At 43.3% G+C, this 21,272-nt stretch overlaps 1 protein-coding gene across 16 annotated transcripts in view; it reads right to left on the bottom strand.

Moving 5' to 3' along the window:
- TCF4 (transcription factor 4) overlaps window positions 1-5,616 on the bottom strand; it is a 388,054-nt gene extending 382,438 nt beyond the window's left edge. For 15 of the 16 annotated variants that reach the window (XM_040264413.1, XM_040264416.1, XM_040264415.1 and 12 more), the window contains exon 1: window positions 64-154. In XM_040264413.1, the coding sequence (XP_040120347.1) occupies window positions 64-115 (52 nt within the window). In that variant the 5' untranslated portion in view covers window positions 116-154. Of the gene's footprint in view, window positions 1-63; window positions 155-1,374 lie in introns of those variants that run through there. The other variant, XM_040264426.1, reaches the window with a different exon arrangement.
- Between the last annotated feature and the right edge of the window lie 15,656 nt (window positions 5,617-21,272).

The raw sequence follows: 21,272 nt of genomic DNA, 5'->3' as shown, positions 1-21,272 counted from the left end.
GCCCCCCGCGCCGCCCGGCGCTCCGGCCCCGCCGAGCCCGCCGCGCTCGGCGCCGCTACCTACCGCCCGCGCGCGAGAAGGGGCTCTCGGTGCACCGCCGGCGCCCAGGCGGCATTCATGTCTACCCGCCGCCTCAGCCGCCGCCGCCGCCGCCGCCCGCGCCCGCTCGGTCCCCGCCGCCGCCGCCGCCGCCACTACAGCTCCGCAGACAGACAGCCAAGATCCCTGACTCTTAACACCAACTCTCTTCTCCGGGGAGGGGAGGGGACGGGCGGAGGGGGAGGGGGAGACACGCCGAGGCGCACGGAATTGCAAGTTCAGCAAAGAAATGGGTGGGGGGGCGGCTCCGGCGGGGCGACGCGGCGCGCGCGGGTCGGGCTGGCTGGGATGCGGACCCCCGCCCGCCCGCCGCCACCCCACCCCCGAGAAAGAAAAGGAAAAAAAATCATCTCCACACCTCCCCCGCCTCGCCAAAAAAGAAATACAAACGAAATTTCACCGAGCACCTCATTTTCCCTCAGATCGTCAGTTACAATCTGAAGCCTGCACCCTTCAGGGGTGGTTTTTTTTTTATTTTTTATTTTTTGCCCGTTTCATCCAGCCGAGGCACACTTTGAAACGGATTCCACTTTACGTCCCCTCACTTCTTTCTTTCTCTGACTCTCCCGTTCCCTCTCACTCACATCCACACACAGTAAAGCAAGTTTATACTAGGCTGCAAATACACGTGATGCAAAAAGACTTTGCCAAGAGGAACAATATTTTTTTTTTCTTTTCCAGATACAAACCAAGCGACATTTTACTGGGGAGATTTCCCGATCGGTAGTTCTGCGTTGGGGGGGTTGGCGGGGGGGAGGCGAAACCTAAATTACATACTTTTTTTTTTACCCCTCCCTTTTAAGTCATAGAATAGTATAGCTGTGAACTTCGCCAAAAAAAAAAAAAAAAAGGCAATTTTTGAGGGTAGATGTTTTGTTTTACACTTGAGTTCCTAGGTACGCTAAGTCCCCGTTCGCCAGCACGATAAGTTTTTCATTAAACATTGACCATTACAGGCCCTGCATGCTCTTAAAACATACTTTTTCACATCACTTTTTAGGATAAAAATTAAGCTGCATAATTCTACCGTTTCGTAATAACAAGCGTGCTTCAGCCAGTATATGCAACAGACTATTTTAACGTGTGCTAAAATACACATTCTATAAACCCTATTATGGCTAGATGTGCGAGTACATACACAAAACGCATGCACACACTTTTTCCCATTGGCAGTTATTTAATAGGTTGTTCCTTTTAACAAAACACTGGGATCGAAATTTTAAAAATTAAATTCAATTACAAACAGTTTACTCTGACAGCAAATTGTAACGTTACCTTAAGTGGCCACAAATATGCTCACAATATTCCAAGGAAAGTGACTTTAAAAAGAGAGACAAAAATCTTCTGCAAGTACTGAGTATCTCACATGTGTATCCCCCAAAAAAGTACTTTAACTGGTACTCAATTCTGTTCCAGGGATATCCACAGAATACGAGATTATGCACCTGGCCCTGGTTTTTGCATTTTCCACCATAAAACTGCAACAAAACTCCCTCCCCCCAAAAAGAAATCATTAAAAAAAAATCCAACAACTTTTTCTTATTGTTTATAAAAAAATATCAACACAGGATAGTGATAATTTTTCCTCAGACAAATCTTGTTGGTGGCTGTTTTTTTTTTTTTCTTCTCCTCTTATAAAGTCTTAAACTTGTTCCAAGTTTAGAGGTGTCTCATCCTCCTCCTCCTCCTGATCATCACCATGGACTCCCCCGTGGAGTCACATTGATAATAATAGGTTTCCCTGAAAGATACATTGTAATCCATTCACATCCGGGCACTGCGGGCTTATAAAGAGAAGGCGCTGCGGCCGCGGCGGCTCCTCCAGACAATGACTGGGGAGGGGCGGGGCGGGAGCGGGCGACCATAGAGTAGTAAACAGAGCGCCTAGAGAGGTGGCCAAGATGGCGGCGCGTGCGGGCCACGCCTCCTCCGGGAAGGGAGGCGGGCGGCTGGGTGCGGGCGGGCGTCGCGCGTGCTGCGGGACCGCAATGGTACCCGAGGCCAGGGCCTTCCGCGGGCCCGGTGCCCCTGCGCGCTGCTGCCTGTTCCTAGCTCTTGTCCTTCTCTGTTCTTTGACCCCAAAGTCTGGCTTCTAAAGAAATGAAGGAATGAAACTCTGTAGACTTGCTTCAAGAAGTCGGATCCCCTGAGGGCGACTTGGGAGAGGGAGGCCAGGAGAGGCCACGGAGGCCTCCTCGACGGAAAACCGGAGTCTGATCCTCCCTCAGTGTGGAGCCGGTCCTCTTAGCGAGGCTTGGCTGGCATGGAAAGAGGCAGATGAGCCAAGATGCAGCTCGCTGGCCTTGGAGAGGGATGTGGGTCCTCACCTGCACCGCCGCTCTCCCACCTTTTTCTAGACTCCTGGCAAAGAGAACTCTAAGTCCAGAAAGTTTCCACTTGAAGAAGACGTTCGTCTGTTTCCTTGTAGACTTAGATTTTTTGGCCGTGGCCCGGGCTTGTGGGATTTTAGCTGCCCAACCAGGGACTGAACCTGCAGCAGCGTCAGTGACAGCATGGAGTCCTAACTGCGGGACCTCTAGGCAAGTTCCAGTTTTATCCGGTGACCTGCTACTAACTCAGTGGAGGAGTTCTGACGGAGAAAGTCTTTTAGCCAGTTTTCTGGTCTCTGAAATGCAAATAGCAAATGCCTGCTTTATGAATTTAATAAGAATTAAAGGGATAAAGATAAAGACGGAGATGCCCGGAAAGAAATCTTCTCTTTCCATCTCTAATTCTTCACTAAGCCAACTGATATCTCTAATCTAGCCCATGGGATTTTAAATGGAGATTTCTGTACTCCAGAAGAATAGCATTTAGCCCTCCCACCGAAGAAAAGCAAGTAATAGTAATTATAGGTTAACACTTAACGTTGGGAGCTTACTATGTGCCAAACGCTGTCCTAAGAATGTCAAATATTGGAGATGACTCTGGAGTTTGGGTTACTTCTGGACCCAGAGCTGCTGAGTAAATGGAACAAACTTGCCTCAATTACACAACTTTATTAGGTGATAGAAGCCACCTTTGATGGCAAGCAGTCTACAATCAGAGTTCACATCCACCCACCTTCCCATACCATCTGGCAATGGCAATGTCCTAATCTCCATTTTCGGACACGATTTTGTGGCAGTCACCATGCTCTTTTGTTTATATACAGGTTTTTAGAGAGCAATATAGATTGTTTCCTGTCTCTTCACACACTGTGGATTCCTGTCATCTATACCCATCCCATGTCCTCATCTTAAAATTTTACATTTAGACACTACTATATGCTTCATAATCACAAGCAGTATCTCTGATTCTCAGAATAAGTGTCTACTTTCTCAACTGAGATGATGTAATGAAAGGATCACAAAAGTTTAAGAGAAGTATTTTACTGGCTCTGCCTCTAATCAATAAGGCTTGATGTCAGTGTCTTTTGCTGTAAAATGCAGAGACCAGATTAGATAATCCCATAAAATTCCTTCTAGTTTCCAGATTTTAAGACTCCCCCTTCCCCTGAATTTCAAGAGGAATAAATGATGTGTCCAGAAATCAATGATCAGATCAGATCTAGGACCTGAATGCACCTAGCTGCTGGCTAGTGGGTTTTGTTTTGTTTTTTTTAACTGTACCCTACAGAAAACGGTGCAACTACCCTTCTGATTTTAACAAAGGGACAGATTTGAACTAGGTTTTTGTTTTTTTTTTTCCTGATCTAGCTCACTTGTACTCCTGGCTTCTAGATGTCTTTGAATATGTCATGTTACCATCATCTCTGGGAAGTACCTAACTCACCTACTGGGGTGTTGAGAAAATTAATTTAAAATGTGCATGAAGAAAACAATCAGATGATAATCTATGGCCTTTAAGCCAGAACCATGAAAAAAAAAGGTATACTTATGAAGATTGGAGGCACTAAAGAAAACTCAGTAGAATCATGTGAAACTTAGATTAAAAGGGAAATACAGGAGTCATATTTTGGGATGCCTGCTCTGTCATCTCCAGAATTCCTTCCCTAGGAACCTGTTCATAAATCCTGATAAAGAGAGAGAATTTGATGAAGGTGTCACATGGCTCACCCTCAACAGCCCCCACTGATTGGACCATAGGAACTAAACAAAGAAAAGATGGACAGGGGTCTGTAGTGAGTGATGGATCTCACAAGTTGGAGTCAGCTGGCCAGAGCTGGTGTCAGGAAGCCAAGCCATGTGAGAACCGTGGTTATGGGGAAACAAGAACCATGAGTAAGCAGAGAAAACTGTTCTTCAAATTAGAAGGAAAGGTCTCGGAAGTTCTGAGAAAATCAGACAGTTTAGTCGAAGGAAGAAATGTCTGGACATCTTTTCTCAATTATTTGAAGACTACCTTGCCTCCTGTTCCTAAGTAAGCTGATTCTTGTAGTGCTCAGCTTTCCTACGTGAGCCAACCTGAGTACTTTTCTGATCCTTACAACTAAAGAGTTCAACTAGAAAAGAAAAGAAAAAAACAAAAACAGCTTTGGATTTCAGCATTTCAAAACAGTCCTTAACATTAAAAAAAAAAAAAGGTGGAGACTACTATTCAAGGTGTAAACAATTTTTTCCACTCCCATATAGTAGAGATGCTATCCAATTTATCGTACCACACATAGTCAGGACAGTGTATCCAGCTGTCATTTCCATTTCTCATGTGTTATGTGTCCGTGTGTGTGTTCAGTAGCTAAGTCTTGTCCAACCTCATGGACTACAGCACTCCAGGCTTCCCTGCCCTTCACTATCTCCCAGAATTTGTTCAGATTCATGTCCCTTGAGTCGGTGATACCATCCAACCATCTCATCCTCCACCACGCTCTTCTCCTTTTGCCTTCAGTCTTTCCCCTTCCTGGATCACAGCCTTGTCCTGGTGAAGGGGCTTGCATAACTCAATGAAGCTATGAGCCATGCCATACAGGGCCACCCAAGAAGGATGCGTCATAGTGGAGAGTTCCAAAATGTGGTCCACTGGAGGAGGGAATGGCAAATCACTCCAGTATTCTTGCCTCGAGAACCCTATGAACATGAACAGTGTGTTATGACCTTGGGCAAGTTTCACACCCTATCAGACATTAAAAAAAAAGTATCTTGTCCTCAATACATTACATGACTGGTTAAAATCAAATGTGATGGTGGAGATGAAAGTGATCTGCAAATGACAAATTCCAGTGGAGTGTGAGATATTATTATTGTATAAACTGAGTTGATGTCTGAAGATAACGCTTCTTTCACAGGAGTGTGGAAAGCTTGGCAAGTATTGAAACCCAGTGAATCATAGAAAAGAACAGTCATTGAAGGGTGCTTGGACCCAGCCCTTCATTTTCGTGGAAGCTGTCAAGACACAAGTAGGATAGCTCGTCCAAGGTCACATTGCTAATGAGTTACAGAACCAGAAGTAGCCCTCCAGGAACTGAGTGCCAGTCCAGAATGCCATACCATTCTTCAGTTTCATCCAGTGTGCTCCATTGCCTTCTCCTTCTTAGTCTTACCCATGTTAAAATTAAGTAGGAAAAAAAAAACCACAAACAAAAAATTTGGATCTCTGATAATCTAATGAAATTTATCTCAAAATTCAGCAAATAATCATTGAGTGTCTTCCTCATGTCAGCAGCTAGTCTTTCAGGACCTGAGGCAAAAACAGAGGCAAAGAAATCAGAATGTTACAAATGTCAAGGGCAGTCCTGATTGAATGGCGAAGTCACGGTGAGCAAGACACAGCCTGCAGCAGATGTGGGGTAAAGGAGAGCTATTCCAGCATATTTTTAGGTTGATGTATCAGAAGGGCACATCCATCCAGGACCCCAAACTGGAGCCCCAAACGTACTTCAAGGCTGAATCAGAAAAGCAGCTGTCAGGACAGAAGGGGAGGGAGCCGGTCAGCGTGTGTGAAAGCAGTCCAGAGCCTCATAGTACACACACAGTCCTACATACCCCAGGGCCTTTGCGCCTGCTGGTCCCGTGATTCCTTCCCTTGGCTGTTGACACGCTGACTCCTTATCTCCTTCTAGTCTCCATTTAAACCTTACCTCCTCAGGGAGACATTCCTAGTCATTCTGTCTAAAGTAAGTACCCCATTTTATTAGTCTCTGACATCAAATCAGTTTGATGTCCTTAATGGAAACTTTCCCAACTGGGATCCTTTTGTTTGTATTTTCCAATATTCTTGCCTGGAAAATTCCATGGACATAGGAGCCTCTCAGGCGACAGTCCATGGGGTTACAAAGAGTCAGACACGACTGAGCGACTTCACTTCATATATATATATATGTGTGTGTGTGTGTATGTATGTGTGAAAGTGAAAGTTGCTCGGTCGTGTCCGACTGTTTGTGACCCCAGGGACTATACAGTCCGTGGGATTCTCCAGGCTGTCCCCTTCTCCGAGGGATCTTCCCAACCCAGGGATGGAACCCAGGTGTGGTGCATTACAGGGGAATTCTTTACCAGCTGAGCCCCCAGGGAAGCCCAAGAATACTGAGTGGGTACCTATCCCTTCTCCAGGGGATCTTCCTGACCCAGGGATCGAACTGGGGTCTCCTGCATTGCAGATGGATTCTTTACCAGCTGAGCTACCTGGGAAACTATATATATATGTGTGTGTGTGTGTGTGTGTGTATACATATATATAGATATATAATAAGATTTTAAAATAAATAAGCAAATGAAGAACTGAAGAGCTTCAAATTAGTTTCCCTTAAGGTTTCACTTTTAGCTTGATTTCACTGCCGGTAAATGTTGCTGGTAAATATTCAGTTTGATTTGCAACAGACCACTGACCCCTTGTCATCTGAATCCTAGACCCTAAAGATAGCAAGGATAATTGCCTCAATTGCCAAACCATGGAGACAGCCTCTTCATTATTACAAATACAGTAAAAGGTGCCGTTGTTGTAGTTCTTGTATCACTTAACTATTGTAACGTTTTAGGGACGAGGAAAGTCAAGCTTGAAGGCACAACAAATTTCCTGAGGTCATACAACTGTTATGTGGCAGAGCTGAGACTTAAACACAGGTAGACATGCTCCTGCTGGCCAGTGAGAATTGCCGTGGCTGCAGTTCTCAGCCAACTGCATGAGGACAAGATCTGCTTAGGTGGAACTTTCTTTTTTTTTTTCAATTTTATTTTTATCTGTGCTGGGTCTTCGTTGCTACATGCAGCCTTTCTCTAGTTGCAGCGAGTAGGGGCTATTCTCTACTTGCAGTGGCTTCTCTTGTTGTAGAGCACAAGAGGATAATTGCCTAGCTCTAGAGCTCAAAGGCTCTAGCTCAAAGGCTCAATAGATGTGGCACACAGACTGAGCCCTGTGGCATGTGGGATCTTCCTGGATCAGGGATGGAGGAAGATGCCCGTGTGCCCGGCACTGGCAGACAGATGCTTCAGTTGAACTTTTAAACTTGCAGCACACACAGGGAAGGTGAGCCCTCCAGGATACACACAAAATGTGTCCTACACATCTTCATTTCTTCTCTGGAACTCGATTCCTGCCCTGTTCTCCCAATATGCAAGTTCCTCAGACGATGCCATAATGCTTAAAATAGAACACACAGACTGTAACAGAGAAAATGGTTTTATGACTAGGAGGAAACCTTCTAGAAGACTAGTAGTAAATCTTCTGAGTCTTCTTTAAATCACCAAAACTCTGTGAACACTAAAATCGAAAGGTTGTCAGTTTTACTTTTTCCCTTTCCTTTCTCTAAACCCCCAAAACATCTAAAAGTAGGTGAAATAAAAATTCTGCTTTCCTAGAATTAGTATTTAATCTGTCATCTTTCAGGTATACCTAGCAAAACTACTTGTGCATAGATCCCACTGTTGTGAAGTTTTGGATTTATTACATTCTGTGTTTCAGTATATGTTCCCTTTATAGAGGTGAAGAGTAGCTCTTTGTATCTTAGTGACTGAGCACACAACTCGGCAAGTGGCTGATCCTTTATGGAACTGAATGATTCTTCCCAAAGTGTCCCAGAAAATCAAGCAACTTTGGAAATAAAGTTGTATGACAACAGATTAAAATAATAAACTTTCCTTATTGGAGCCAGGCACATAATACAGCAGAATTTGTATTTTACCTATTTTAGCTATTTGGAGGGAGAGTTGGAAAAGGAAAGGTTTTAAACAAAACACTTTCATTCTTGGTGTTCATGGAGTTTTGTTCAAGAGGATGCAAAATACTTAGGGCCAGCTTTCTGGAAGATGTCTTGCTAATCATAAAACTGTTTTCTCTGTCATAGTTAGAGTGTTCTGTTTTAAGGATTTTGTCATTTTTGAGAGACTTAACACATTGAGATAATGGGGCAGGGATAGAGATCCAGAGAATAAATGAAGTTATTGCGTAGAGTATTTTGTCTCTTCTCTGGTGTTCTTGTTCTCTATGTATGCGTGTTCAGTCACTTAGTCATGTCTGATTCTTGTGACCCCAAGCACCTCTGTTCATCAGATTTTCCAGGCAAGAATATTGGAGTAGGTTGCCATTTCTTCCTCCAGGGGATCTTCCCGACCCAGGGATCAACCCAGCATCTCCAGCGTCTCCTGCATTGGCTGGCAGATTCTCTACCACTGAGCCACCTGGGAAGCCCTTCTCTGTACTTCAAGATTAAAAGTCCAGTATGTGCAAATTTTCTCTGCCATTGGTTGTAATATAAAGCCATGGCACATGTCGTTGAGCTATAAACAGAAGAAGATTCTACTTGTGTTTAAGTCTCAGCTCTGCCATATAGGAGCCATGTGATCTCAGGGAATTTGCTGTGCCTGAAGTTTCAGGTTCTTCATCCACAAAATGGGTATAGCAATCTGTCATAAAATTATCATAACAGATTAAATATGATTTGTTAATGAAAACACTCAGCATAGTGCTCATCCAATGATTGTAACCAAGCATTATAATATAATCCAATGATTATAACATGGAGTATGACTTCACGTCACCTTTTTCAAATTGCAAGTCTCAACTCCTTAAGGGCATGAAATTGACTTAGTGGTTTGTGATCAACTTTTTATTTGTTTGTTTGAAGTGAAATAGAATATCAGAAAATATTGATATACATTGCATGAATTAAAAGTAAGTGTTGTTGGAGGTTTTGTTTAGCAGAAAGGAAGGATTAGAGGAAGGGATAGTTATAGTTAGGGAGTCTGGTATCAACAATGTATGCCCCGCTACATTTAAAATAGATAACTAACAAGGACCTACTGTTGGTTATAACACAAGGAACTCTACTCAGTGTTATGTGGCAGCGTGATGGGAGGGGAGTTTGGGAAAGAATGGACACATGAATATGTGGGGCTGGGTCCCTTTGCTGTCCACCTGAAACTATCACAACACTGTTCATCAGCTATCCTCCAATATAACGTATATATATTGGAGCTGTACTCCAATAAAGAGGCTAAAAAAGGAGTAAAAGTGTTGTTTTACAAAAGTCTGTTTCAGAGGTTTATACACAATATAGTCTGTCTGTGCTACGTTACCAGCAAAAATGGTTGGTTAAAAGAACTGCTTGCATAGATAAGCTTCATTTCCTAGCAAAGGTATTCGTGATGCAGAAAAGAAAGCTAATCACCTTCTCCTGGGATGGCTCAGGTGGTAAAGAATCTGCCTGCAATGCAAAAGATGTGGGTTCAATCCCTAGCTCGGTAAGATCCCCTTGAAGAAGGAATGGCTACCCACTCAAATATTCTTGCCTGGAGAATCCCACAGACAGAGGAGCCTATCGGGCTCCAGTCTACAAGGTTGCAAAGAGCTGGACACAGCTGAGTGACTAACACTTGGAGCTGAGCTGAAGCCACCCAGCTCCCAAGGCTTATTATATGTGGGGTGAGGCGAAAGAGGAGATGGGTGTTGGGTAGACAGCCACAGGGGTTCCTAAGCTTTCTGGACATCTGTGCTGCTGAACTTACTGGGTCTCGGTCTTTTCTCTTGCTTGAACAGACCTCCCTCATGCAGTTCAATTCTACCAGCTCAGTTCTTATTGCTCCTTTGAAGTCTGCTCTGACTTTCTGATTTTTCCCTAATACATCTTCCTCTGAACTCATTTACTAAAATGTTCACTACTACATACGTACAGGAAAAAACAATCTGCAGCTTGATAAATAGTTACATAGAGATATACTAATGTATGTGTGTGTGTGTCAGCTACTCAGTCATGTCTGACCCTTTGCAACCCATGGACTGTAGCCCGCCAGGCTCCTCTGTCCATGGGACTCTCCAGGCAAGAATACTGGAGAGGGTTGCCATTTCCTTCTCCAGGGGATCTTCCCAACCCAGGGATTGAACCCAAGTCTCCTGTGTCTCCTGCATTGCAAGCAGATTCTTTACCAGTTGAGCTGTAACTACTCCCCAAATCAAGATACAGAACCTTTCTAGCAATCCAGAAGTTACCTCCTTCCTCCTCAAAGTCATACACTTACTACCACCAGAGATTAGTTTTGCCTATTTTTGACCTTGGAATCATTCAGAAGTTATTCATGTGCATCTGGCATCTTGCACTTACCATCACAACTGTAAAATTCACCCATGTGGTTGCATATAGGAGCAGGATAATCTTTTATATTGCTGTATCATATTCCAATGTAAGAATTTACAGCCATTTATTCATTCAATCTCCCATCTCCCCAGAAAACTTTGGTTTTCACAATGTTGTCTGATGTGAATGAAGCTGCATTTAAAATTCTATACATGTCTTTCGGTGTTTGTATGCACTTATTTCTCTTGGGTATATACCTAAGAGAGTACCTAGAGTAGCTAGAATTGCTAGGTCATGGGTTATCACATTTTAGTTTTGGTGGATGCTGCCACAAAGTTTTCCAAAGAGGTTTGACCAATATGTACTTGTACCCGCAACAGATGAGATGAATTCATTTTTTAGTTTAAATGATTGTCATTTTATATTTATATATTGGTGTTTCCCCACCAATGAGACTCTAAACCCTTCGAGGGCAGAGACTGTCTCAGACTTCTTTGTTTTTCCAATGCTTGACATTGTTTTCTGTACAGGGATAGAGAATTTATCAATGTTCAACAAGTGTCTAAGTATGACTTTTAAAATTTTGTAATTTATTATTGAGCCATTAAGAATCATAACAATAATAATGTGTTCTGCAACCCTAGTTTTGGGCATATAGCCAAAAGAATTGATAACAGGTTCTCAAAGAGATATTTGCACACCTTTGTTCTTTGCAGCATGAGTCACAGGAATCGAGAGGTGGGAGCAATCTACATACATTTTATACAAAGCGTGGAACTTGATTCAGTCCTAAAAAAGAAGGAAATCCTGTTGTGACAATATGGATGAACCTTGAGGACCTTATGCTAAGTGAAATAAGCCAGTCCCAAAGACAAATACTGCATGGCTCCACTTATATGAGGCACCCTAAGTAGTCAAATACATAGAAACAGAAAGTAAATGGTGATTCTCAGAGGCTGTGGGGAGAGGAAAAGGGAAATCCTTGGTCAATGGGTAAAGAATTTCAGTTTTGCGAGATGACAGATTCTAAGACCTGTTGCGTAACAATGTGTATATAGTGAATGCTAATGTACATTAAAAATAGGGAAGATGGTAAATTTCATGTGCTTTTTTTGCCACAATACAAAAACATGTTTTCTTTGTAATTTCAGAAATTTAACAGTTAAAAATTCATATACTACACCATATATACATAATCAGAATAAGTCAAACAACGTTGACTTTCTCTCGAGTTCAGTTTTGGAGATCTATTTTCGGTCAGTGACAAATTCTATCATAGGCTATTTAAGCCATTTACAGATTGCATTTAGGTTATACTGCTCGACTGATAGAATTTGATACAGATTAATTTTTGCATGTATTTCTTAGCTAACTCACAAGAAAACATCTGAGTAGTTCTCCTTGGGTATTCTAGGACTGACTACTGGCAAATCCTATTCTCACGCTCCCATATCTTAGTTGTTCTTGTAGCTGCTCACTCCAAATGTATAGTCCGGGCTCTTTGTCTTTGTGCCTTGAAACCTGTAAATGCTCCTGATGAGTTTTCAGATTGAAGTACACGACCCTACACTGCCTTTATGTGGGAGAACCTGTGGCTTCAACAAACTTGCTCATTTGGGCATCCTCCCGGATACTCCTTTTACCTCCACAGGAAACCTAGCAGCCTGCTGACCTACAGGATGGTTTTACAGACAACACACACACTCAGCGCTTTGCAAACTTTTGTGAGCATCACAGTAATCTGTGGGGGAGCCCACAGTAATCTGAGGGCTGGAGCCCCAACCCTAAGGTTGTGATTCAGTGAAGAGGGAACAAGGAGCAATATAGTGACACGTGTGCTGGGGCCAGCCTGCTCCGACTCAGCACGTTCTACATTCATCCCAGCTCCACATTCAGAGACGTTACCGTGAGAGCTGAAATCGGCCAGGTGGGAACATTTATACTACTGAAGTCAGCAAATTCTAGAAATCAGGGCTCTCCCGGCACTCCACACCCCCACCCCCACCCCCAGAAAACCAGATGTTAAATGTTTACCAGCATATCACTGGACTCACAACTTTGCAAGCAGCCAGGTGATGCCAATGTTGTCAGTCCTGAGACTTTTGAGTTGCCTATGCTGGGGCACACACAAGCAACACACACACGCACAAAGACAGGTCCAGAGCTTTGAACCAATATAAAACAGTTGCATTTAGTCTGTAACTGCTAGAGTTTCAAACACATTGTAAGGTCAAACCATTTCTCAGGGTCAAAATATCTTGATCTATTTTTCCATTGATCGACTTCTTCATCGAGTTCTGATTCTTACCCACTGAAGCAGATCCTTAACCACCGGACCACCAGGGAAATCCCAATATTACTCACTTTTGACCACACTCACCTGTGTGACTGCTGGACCAAAGACGCTGGTCCATATGGACTTCTGACCTCAGCTGCACTTGGACCAGAAGTGACTATCCTCACGCACCCCTAGGCCAAGGTGTCTAGGCTTTGCCACCCAGCCAGTCTCCTTTTCCCTCAGGACCACTGGAGTGTATTACAGACCTCTGACATGATCACGCTACAGAGAAGTTCTAACCATGTTACTCTGAGAAAGGGAGAAATCAGCGCTCACAGGCAGCTCACTCAGCCCCATCCAGTCTGCCCACCTCTTCCCAAGGGACAGCTATGTTTACCAAGGGCTCTTGGGAGAGTTAACTTTTGATGGAACTTAAAAGGTCTTTCTGCACCCTTCCCCTGGGGCCACCCAGGTCTCCAGGTCTTACATTCCATTACTGTGAAAAGTCAAAGAAAATCTGCTTCAAAGTGACCTCTGTGTCTCTTGAACGACGAAGTGAGTATAAACATCTTTTATTTTAAAAAGAAAAGGTCATGTTCTTCCTCACCATGCAACCTATAACTCACGTATCTAGTCATTAGGATCCTGAAAACGTCAGTGGGACGGTGCTATGATCATTGCTCTGTGAATTTCGTTTCTTTCTTCACTGAACGGTGTTCCATGCCATGTTTTCACATCGTGATGCATGTTTGCCTGATTTGCATTAACACCTGCATAACATAGAGACATACAGCACTCTTACATTTACGTGCCGGGTACATTTTAAAATATAGTTAGTTCTCGAGACCGACCTAGGAGGTGGGTTGTAGGCACACACCCACACTACAGTAATGCGTGAACTGAGGTACAGAGAAATTAAGCAACTTGCTCATGGTCATAAAGTTAGTAGGTATCCAGAGTTGGGTTATGACCCAACCTGCCTGGCTCTGGAGTTTATAACTTAATTTCACCGTTCCCAGCTATGCTCTGCCTGTACACAGCTTTTTAAAGCTATTCCTTGACTAATGTTGTTTCAGTTTTTAATCTTTGTTGGCATCCCCTGCTGACTAGCACGTTCTTGGATGTCTCTCCTGCCTCACAGTGATGCGTACTTAGGGAATTAAAAATAACTGCTATAGCTTACCTCAAAATTAAAGTAATTATTAGATAGATGACTCTCCTCTTAAAAAATGCTTCATACTCCAAATCTCAATAAAAATGACTTTTGGGTTATCAGCGGCTTTGGCAAATTCACGTTACATCCACGGGCCATTAGCATCGATCATTGGGAACTCACACATGTGTTAATCAATCATTTGATTCTGCCTCCCATCTCTTTTACATGGTTCTAGATGTGGTCTATCTCGATATTAGAATTGGGAAAACAGTGAGATTTTTTATCACCCTTTTCCCCCCAAAACATGGTCATTGCCTACATAATGAAATGGATGAAGTTTGAAAAGTGTAGGGGAGGAGAGTTTGGGTGGGAATTATGCTGGAAGCTTTTCCATCGCTACTGGAAACAACTTTATATCATATAGCAACATTTCCTTGTCTACTAAAGGTACAGTCTCCACCCTTTCCCAGGAGCTCAGGAGTAAGAGAGGCAAAAATGATCATAACACAAGACGTAATAAACTATGCTTCCCCATTCAAGATGAAAACATTCCACTTTGGGATAATAGAAAAAAGACTAGGTTGAGAATAATAGACCAGGGTTCAGATCTTATCAACTACCTGACTCTAGACAAGGTTTTCTTAGCCTTGGGCCTACTGACATTTGGGATTGGATAATTCTTGATGGCAAAGGCTGTCCAGTGCATTGTAGGATATTAAGCAGTATCCCTAGCCTCTACCCATCAAATGCCAGTAGCATCCCCACCTGCCAGCTGTGATAACCAAAAATGTCTGTGGATATTGCCAAATATCCCCTGGGAAGCAAAGGCACCCTTGTTGAGAACCACTGCTTTAAACAAAGCGCTGCATTTCTTGGAACCACAGTTTATTCATCTTTGAAAATGAAGCTCATTTTATTTGCTTCGTGGAGTAAAGAGCTACAACATTCAGGCAAACTTTGTAAATTATGAATTGTTACTTAAAGATTAAGTTAGGTTTTACCATTGCTATTATTTTGCTCATGCTGTTTTTGAGAGCACTGTATATGATCTGAAATATATTATTAATATATCGATTCCAGAATATATTTCTATGCATATTTCTGAAATAGACTATTAAAATAGTTATAACAGATGGAGCAGGCAAGCACTAATCATTCACTATTGTCAGTAAACTGCTAGTTAAGATGATTCCATTTCACAACCACAGGTTGTAACCCCTGCTGCTGGTTAACCCATTTTTAAAAAGGCCTGCTGTCAGTTTTAAAGGAAAAGAGGTAAACAGAGTGTAGGGCAGATACTCACCATCCCTACGACCAGAGAAAACACCACACAAAGCATGTCTTATTGTCAGCAGGCCCGGAGATCCTCACCACCTACAGAGCACAGAGTAGGAAAAAGTCCCTCCCAACGAGAAAGCACTTTTTCTGACTCCTGGGTTGTATGACTCTATGATCTTCTAAGGCTACCCTCGTGGCTCAGACAGTAAAGAATCTGCCTGCAATACGGGAGACATGGGTTCTATTCCTGGTCAAGAAGATCCCCTGGAGAAGGGAATGGCTACCCACTCCAGGATTGTTGCCTGGGGAATCCCATGGACAGAGGAGCCTGGTGGACTATAGTCCAGGGGGTCGAAAACAGTCGGACACAATTGAGCGATTAACACTTTCATTCACTCATGGTCTTCTAACTGTGTCTATCATTCAAAAGCTTAAATTATCACAACTGATGTTCATAGGATCAGTGTCATCTCATTGGAACTCCCTAGTGTGGAGGTGTCATGTTGCTTGGAATCCAAAACTTCCAAAATGCAGACAGGATTCTTCCTGTGCTCATCACTAGTGCGTACATGGGGACTTCCCTAGTGGTCCAGTGGTTAAGACTTCACCTTCCAATGCAAGGGGTGCTGGTTCAGTCCTTGGTCGGGAAGCTAAGATTCCACATGACTTGGGGCCAAAAATCCAAACCATAAAACAGAAACAAGTTCAATACAGACTTTAAAAAATGGTCCACACCAGTCTTTAAAAGAAACTAGTGCACACACAGCACAGGTCTTTGTACAGCACAGGTGCTTGACAAGCTTTTATCCAGTCAACTGGAAAATTTTCCCTTTGTTATATCTTCACAGTAATATCTCAAATGCACTAGATGTGAAGACTCTGCACACAAATACTGAGGGAAGGTTTTAATCTGCCACCTCATCAATTATTTTGAGCAGATCCTTCCCTTTTTCTGCCATGCCCCAACTCCACCCAAGAATTCTTGGAGAAATAAACTCTGATACGTGTCAAGGTCATACACTGGGGAGCTTTCAACAGGGGCGGGGGCAAGTTTCCTTCCTTTCCTTGTCTTCCTCTTTTTTCTTCCTCTGGTTTGGGTAGGATGGACCTTGGTGGGCTTCCTGTTGGGGGTTAACAAAAGGTTAAGAGAAGAGTGTTGGAGGCCTGCTTGGGGCTGGCTCTAGTTCAGGGTGTAAGAGCAGGACAAAGTCGGTCTTTGCTTTCCCAGCAATGCCCACCCAGTCTCAGCGGGGTGAAAGAATACAGGGATTCGGAGAGGAGAATGGCAGAGGATGTGCAGGACAGGATCTCGCTGTGGAAGAGGATAAGGAAACTGTAGCATCTCCAGTCGATGACAGATGAAAAACCAACTTCTACAAAGGGCAGGCAGTGACTTCGGTGGTAGGAAGTCCCACCTTATCATCTTGGAAAGTTGAGTGAGGTTAGAAGAGGGTGAGTGGGGATACATGTATACATATGGCTGAGTCCCTTCACTTTGCACTTGAAACTATCACAACATTGTTGATCGGCTACATGAAAGTGAAAGTGTAGGTGCTCAGTCGTGTCTGACTCCTTGGGATCCCATGGACTGAAGCCTGCCAGTTTCCTCCGTCCGTGGGATTCTCTAGGCAAGAATACTTGAGTGGATTGCCATTTCCTCCTCCAGGGAATCTTTCCTACCAAGGGATCGAACCTGGGTCTCCTGCATTGCAGGCAGATTCTTTACCATCTGAGCCATAAGGGAAGCCCTATGGCTTACCTCAATACAAAATGTTTTTGGTGTTAAATAATTAAAAAGAAGAAGAGGGTTAGTGGTCAATATCATGGCTACCATTAAGGCAGGGCCTTCTGTGGGCTGGGACTCTAACAGAAGCCAGGAGTAGAAATGACAATAGCTGGAAAAATTATAAAAGGCAAGTTGTTGATGTAGGAACTTTGGCAGAGGTTTGAGGACTTATCTTGAAAAAGATTGTGATTCCAGCCCCTTCCTTTTTTTTAGCTATTAGAAACTTTCAGCTACACAAGCATGAGATGACTTTGTGAAACCTTTAATCCAAACAACAGGTATCATCTATAACTTAAGCAGGTACATAATTTTAAGCCAAAAAAAAAAAAAAAATCTGGACTGAGAAACAAACCAATACTCCAGACCTGATCCTGATTAAAATCATGTTTATTCAATGATGCTTGTTCTTCTGGTAGAGGGATAATATTTATCTACTGTATCAATTATGTTAAGTTAATTTATAATGTTCACTCGATAATGTTGTTTGCACATGCTCCTGTTGCTAGGAAAGTGCTACCTAATTCATTTTCATACATCAAAATCTAGTAAATTGATATAATTATCTTATTCTCCCTAGAAATGCTGTTGGGGTCTGGTCTGTATATCTCAGAGGGAATAGGAATGGAATAGTAGGTGACCTCGAGTACCAGATGTTCAGCCATGTCTGCAGCACTGTAGGTACAATGAGCAGAGGTGAGGGTATTGATGCCAAATCTCCTTATTGTCGGGGGATACAATGAATTTTAAGTTCATATTTTATTCATTTTCCAAATATTGTGTTTTCTCGTATGTTTTGCTTAAAAAAAAATCCATAGGCACACCAGAATTTATTCCCTCCTTCCAAAGAAATTTGTAAACTAGTAGCAATAACTTTGACTACCTGACAGTATCTGATAAAAATGTGTTGTTCTTGAAGGTCATTAGGTCAAAATATAGATTGAATCTGATGCAGAGTTTTTGCAATAAAAATTCCAACAAATCATGAGGAAAATGTTTTCAGTAAGGTATAGTGGGAATTTTCCCATGATGCAAGGCCAGGGAATTCAAAAAGTGACTCTATTGTGACTGCGTCTCAGGCTGCCTTCCTTCAGCAAAGTTAATGTTCCAGGAATCAACAGGACAAACCCAGGAGATATTATTTCTCCAGAGACTGAACAAAGATTTGGGAATGAGATGGGTTGAGGCCCGGTCACAAGTCTATCAAAGAATTTTATATGTCTCTGTTCACAAGTCCCATTTTCTGTTTTTAAAAATTGAGATGAATCAGCTGAGAATCTCGGCACCACAATGGTAACAGAGGTGGTCATTGATACAAAGTGCCACCATCTTGTCAATAAGAGTATCATGGAGACTTAATGTAGCTTCCCAGGTGGTGCCAGTGGTAAAGAACTCGCCTGCCAATGCAGGAAACGAAAGAGATGCAGGTTCAGTTCCTGGGTTGGGAAGATCCCCTGGAGGAGGGCATGGCAACCCCCTCCAGTATTTTTGTCTGCAGAATCCCATGGACAGAGAAGCCTCGCAGGCTACAGTTCATAGGGTCAGAAAACAGTCGGACACAACTGAAGCCATTTAGCATGAGGACTTAATACACGCCAATCCAATTTAAGGAATGAAGTCAAGGAGAGAACGTGCCAGGATGTGTTCCAAGTGAGTTAACATCAGCACAGCAAGTAATGTGCCATGTTCTACAGTGTGTGTGTGTGTGTGTGTGTTCAGTTATGTCTGATTCTCTGCAACCCCATGGACTACAGCCCGCCAGGCTCCTCTGTCCATGGGATTTCTCAGGCAAGAACGCTGGAATGGGTTGCCATTTCCTCCTCCAGGGGATCTTCCCAACCCAGGGATCAAACCCATATCTCTTGCATTTTTCTGCATTGGCAGGCAGAGTCTTTACCACGGAGCCATCTGGGATTCCCTTAGAGTGTGGACTATGTATATACTTGTTAGGTTTTCACTAGACAAATACTTTTTCTCTGCCCAGCTTTTCATTCAAGTGGTGATTCCTAACACCTGTGAACAAATGTGTTTAGCCCTGCCGATGCTGATAAAAACGACCAGTCTGTCTCCTTCAGTGTTGATCCATGGATGAAAATACCCTGCCATACACTCCATCACACTGTACCCTTGATGGAAAGGCAGCAGGGCTGTTAGCAAAATTTCCTAGACCACAAAAAAGATAATATTAATTCAAGCACCTTAGGAAAATTCCAAAAAATCTCTCTTCCTCTCCTTGGTAGCTTTACAGAAGCTTTTGATACACTGATATCTTGAGGGGTTTTGGCCTATGGCTTACTAGCAATGGAGTTTATTAAACAGGCCCATTAAATCATTTTTCACGTAAGTCTGAAATTAGTCGACTATCTTAAACTCCCACTCTCAATAGCGTTAAAGATTCACAAGGCAAGGAGAAAACTAGACCCACTCAGCATCTTGCAACCATGCTTTCCCAAGGTAGGCCTTAGTTATCACAGGTGGAAAGGGGCTGTGTTGGAAATAAATGGACCTTGGATATGTTTTAGAGGAAGGCGTTGAGTTAAATATGCTTTTCCATTCTGATTAGTCTGTTTGGACCATTTAAAAAGAGTAAAAGAGATGAGAACATTTATTTTTGGTTCCACAAAATTCTGCTTTGTGACTTGTCTCCAAATTTGAATGCTCTCATAGAGCATCTTAGGCAAAGAAAGCCCTGTGCTATGGGGTGTAGGAACATATTTATTTTTTTCAATCTTCCCTGCTAAAATAGAAGTTCCATGAAGACAAGATCTTTGTCTGTTTCTTCACCTAGTAGCACCTAGAACAGTGCCATGCCCGTAACGGCCACTGAGTAAATATTGGGTTGGCCCCAAAGTTCATTCGAGGTTTTTCTAGGAAGCTGTTCTAGAAAACCCAAATGAACTTTCTGGCCGACTCAATATAATTAGAATGAATGGATGGAACTTGCAAGAAGGCAAATCCATTCTACATGTCTGTATGCCAAGAACTAGCAGATACAGTCCTAAACGCCTGTCACATCTTTGACAAAGTGCAGATCAATACGTTCACGGAGAGTCAGGGGTGGGAGGGTACTCATTTTCCTGGCCTAGTGTTTCTGTGCAGAGCGACTTCTGCTTTGCTCCCCACACTGCACTCCCCCAGGCTCATTTTGAGTTTGGTTGACCTCACTGAGCATCCTCAGCTGAGTGCCGTATTGAATACTCTTCCCTTCCTGGGAGATGCCTTAGGATGTCTGCACTCTGGTCTGCTCATTCATGCTAAACTTGAGGGAGGTCTTCACTGTCCAGCTCGATCCATGACTGTGTGGGTGTCTCACTCAGAGGTGAAGTATTAGGGAGATTCCTGAGCCTGTCATCTGAAGCCTCATTCTCTCACCATCTGTCTGACTCCTGGGTCTGGTGTTCCACCGGTTCCAAATTCAGAAGGTGGTAAAAAGGAAGCTATATATTGAATCTTTAGCAGCTGCACCAGGAAGATACCCATCAAAAAGGAGAGATTTCACTTACGGAGGAGGGTTAACATGGAAGCACGAAGCATTCCAGAGGAAAGAATCTGGAAGAGCACAGTTTTCCTGCAAGACTTGGCTCCGCTGTGGCGACATTTGTCATGCTTTGCAATTTCTGGAGTATTTTTACATGAGCTGGGTTTAATATAATTAATGAGAGCAATTCTGCCAGCACAAGCGGACCCAAACAGCCACCTGACTTAGGAAGAGTGAGTGCAGTGGACCCAGGGAGGGCTTCTAGGATTCACTGACGCATGAATCTCTACGAGGTGACAGACCTCTAGCTGACTGAGAGACATAGCAGTAGAGAGAGAGCAATATGGCGCGCCAGAGTCTGGCACGAAGAAACGTCTATGAGCTCGAGATTTCAGTCCACAGAATCAAAAACTGCAGCTGCTGCCCCAAGTCTTGCCTTGGTGATAGTTACACAGTTAAGTCCTTCACTGGGCCCAGGCAACTCTGGGTTGGCTCAGTTTCCACAACGGCCACAAACATCCACTGGGGTTTGATGCATCAAAATGCTACGCTGTAACCCAAAGTGTTCCAGAATAGGAACTAACACAAAAGGTCAACTTAGAGGTTGGATTGAATATTCTCCACCACTTATTATCAATTCGGCTTCCCCAGTGGCTCAGCAGTAGAGAATCTGCCTGCAGTGCCGGAGCCACAGAGACATGAGTTTGATCCCTGGGTCGGGAAGATCCCCTGGAGGAGGGCCTCCCATGGACAGAG

The sequence above is a fragment of the Oryx dammah genome, unplaced genomic scaffold, assembly GCF_014754425.2.
Source record: "Oryx dammah isolate SB20612 unplaced genomic scaffold, SCBI_Odam_1.1 HiC_scaffold_22, whole genome shotgun sequence".
NCBI lineage: Eukaryota > Metazoa > Chordata > Mammalia > Artiodactyla > Bovidae > Oryx > Oryx dammah.
The sequence above is the reverse complement of the archived record's forward strand: the minus strand, read 5'-3'. Positions and strand labels throughout refer to the sequence as shown.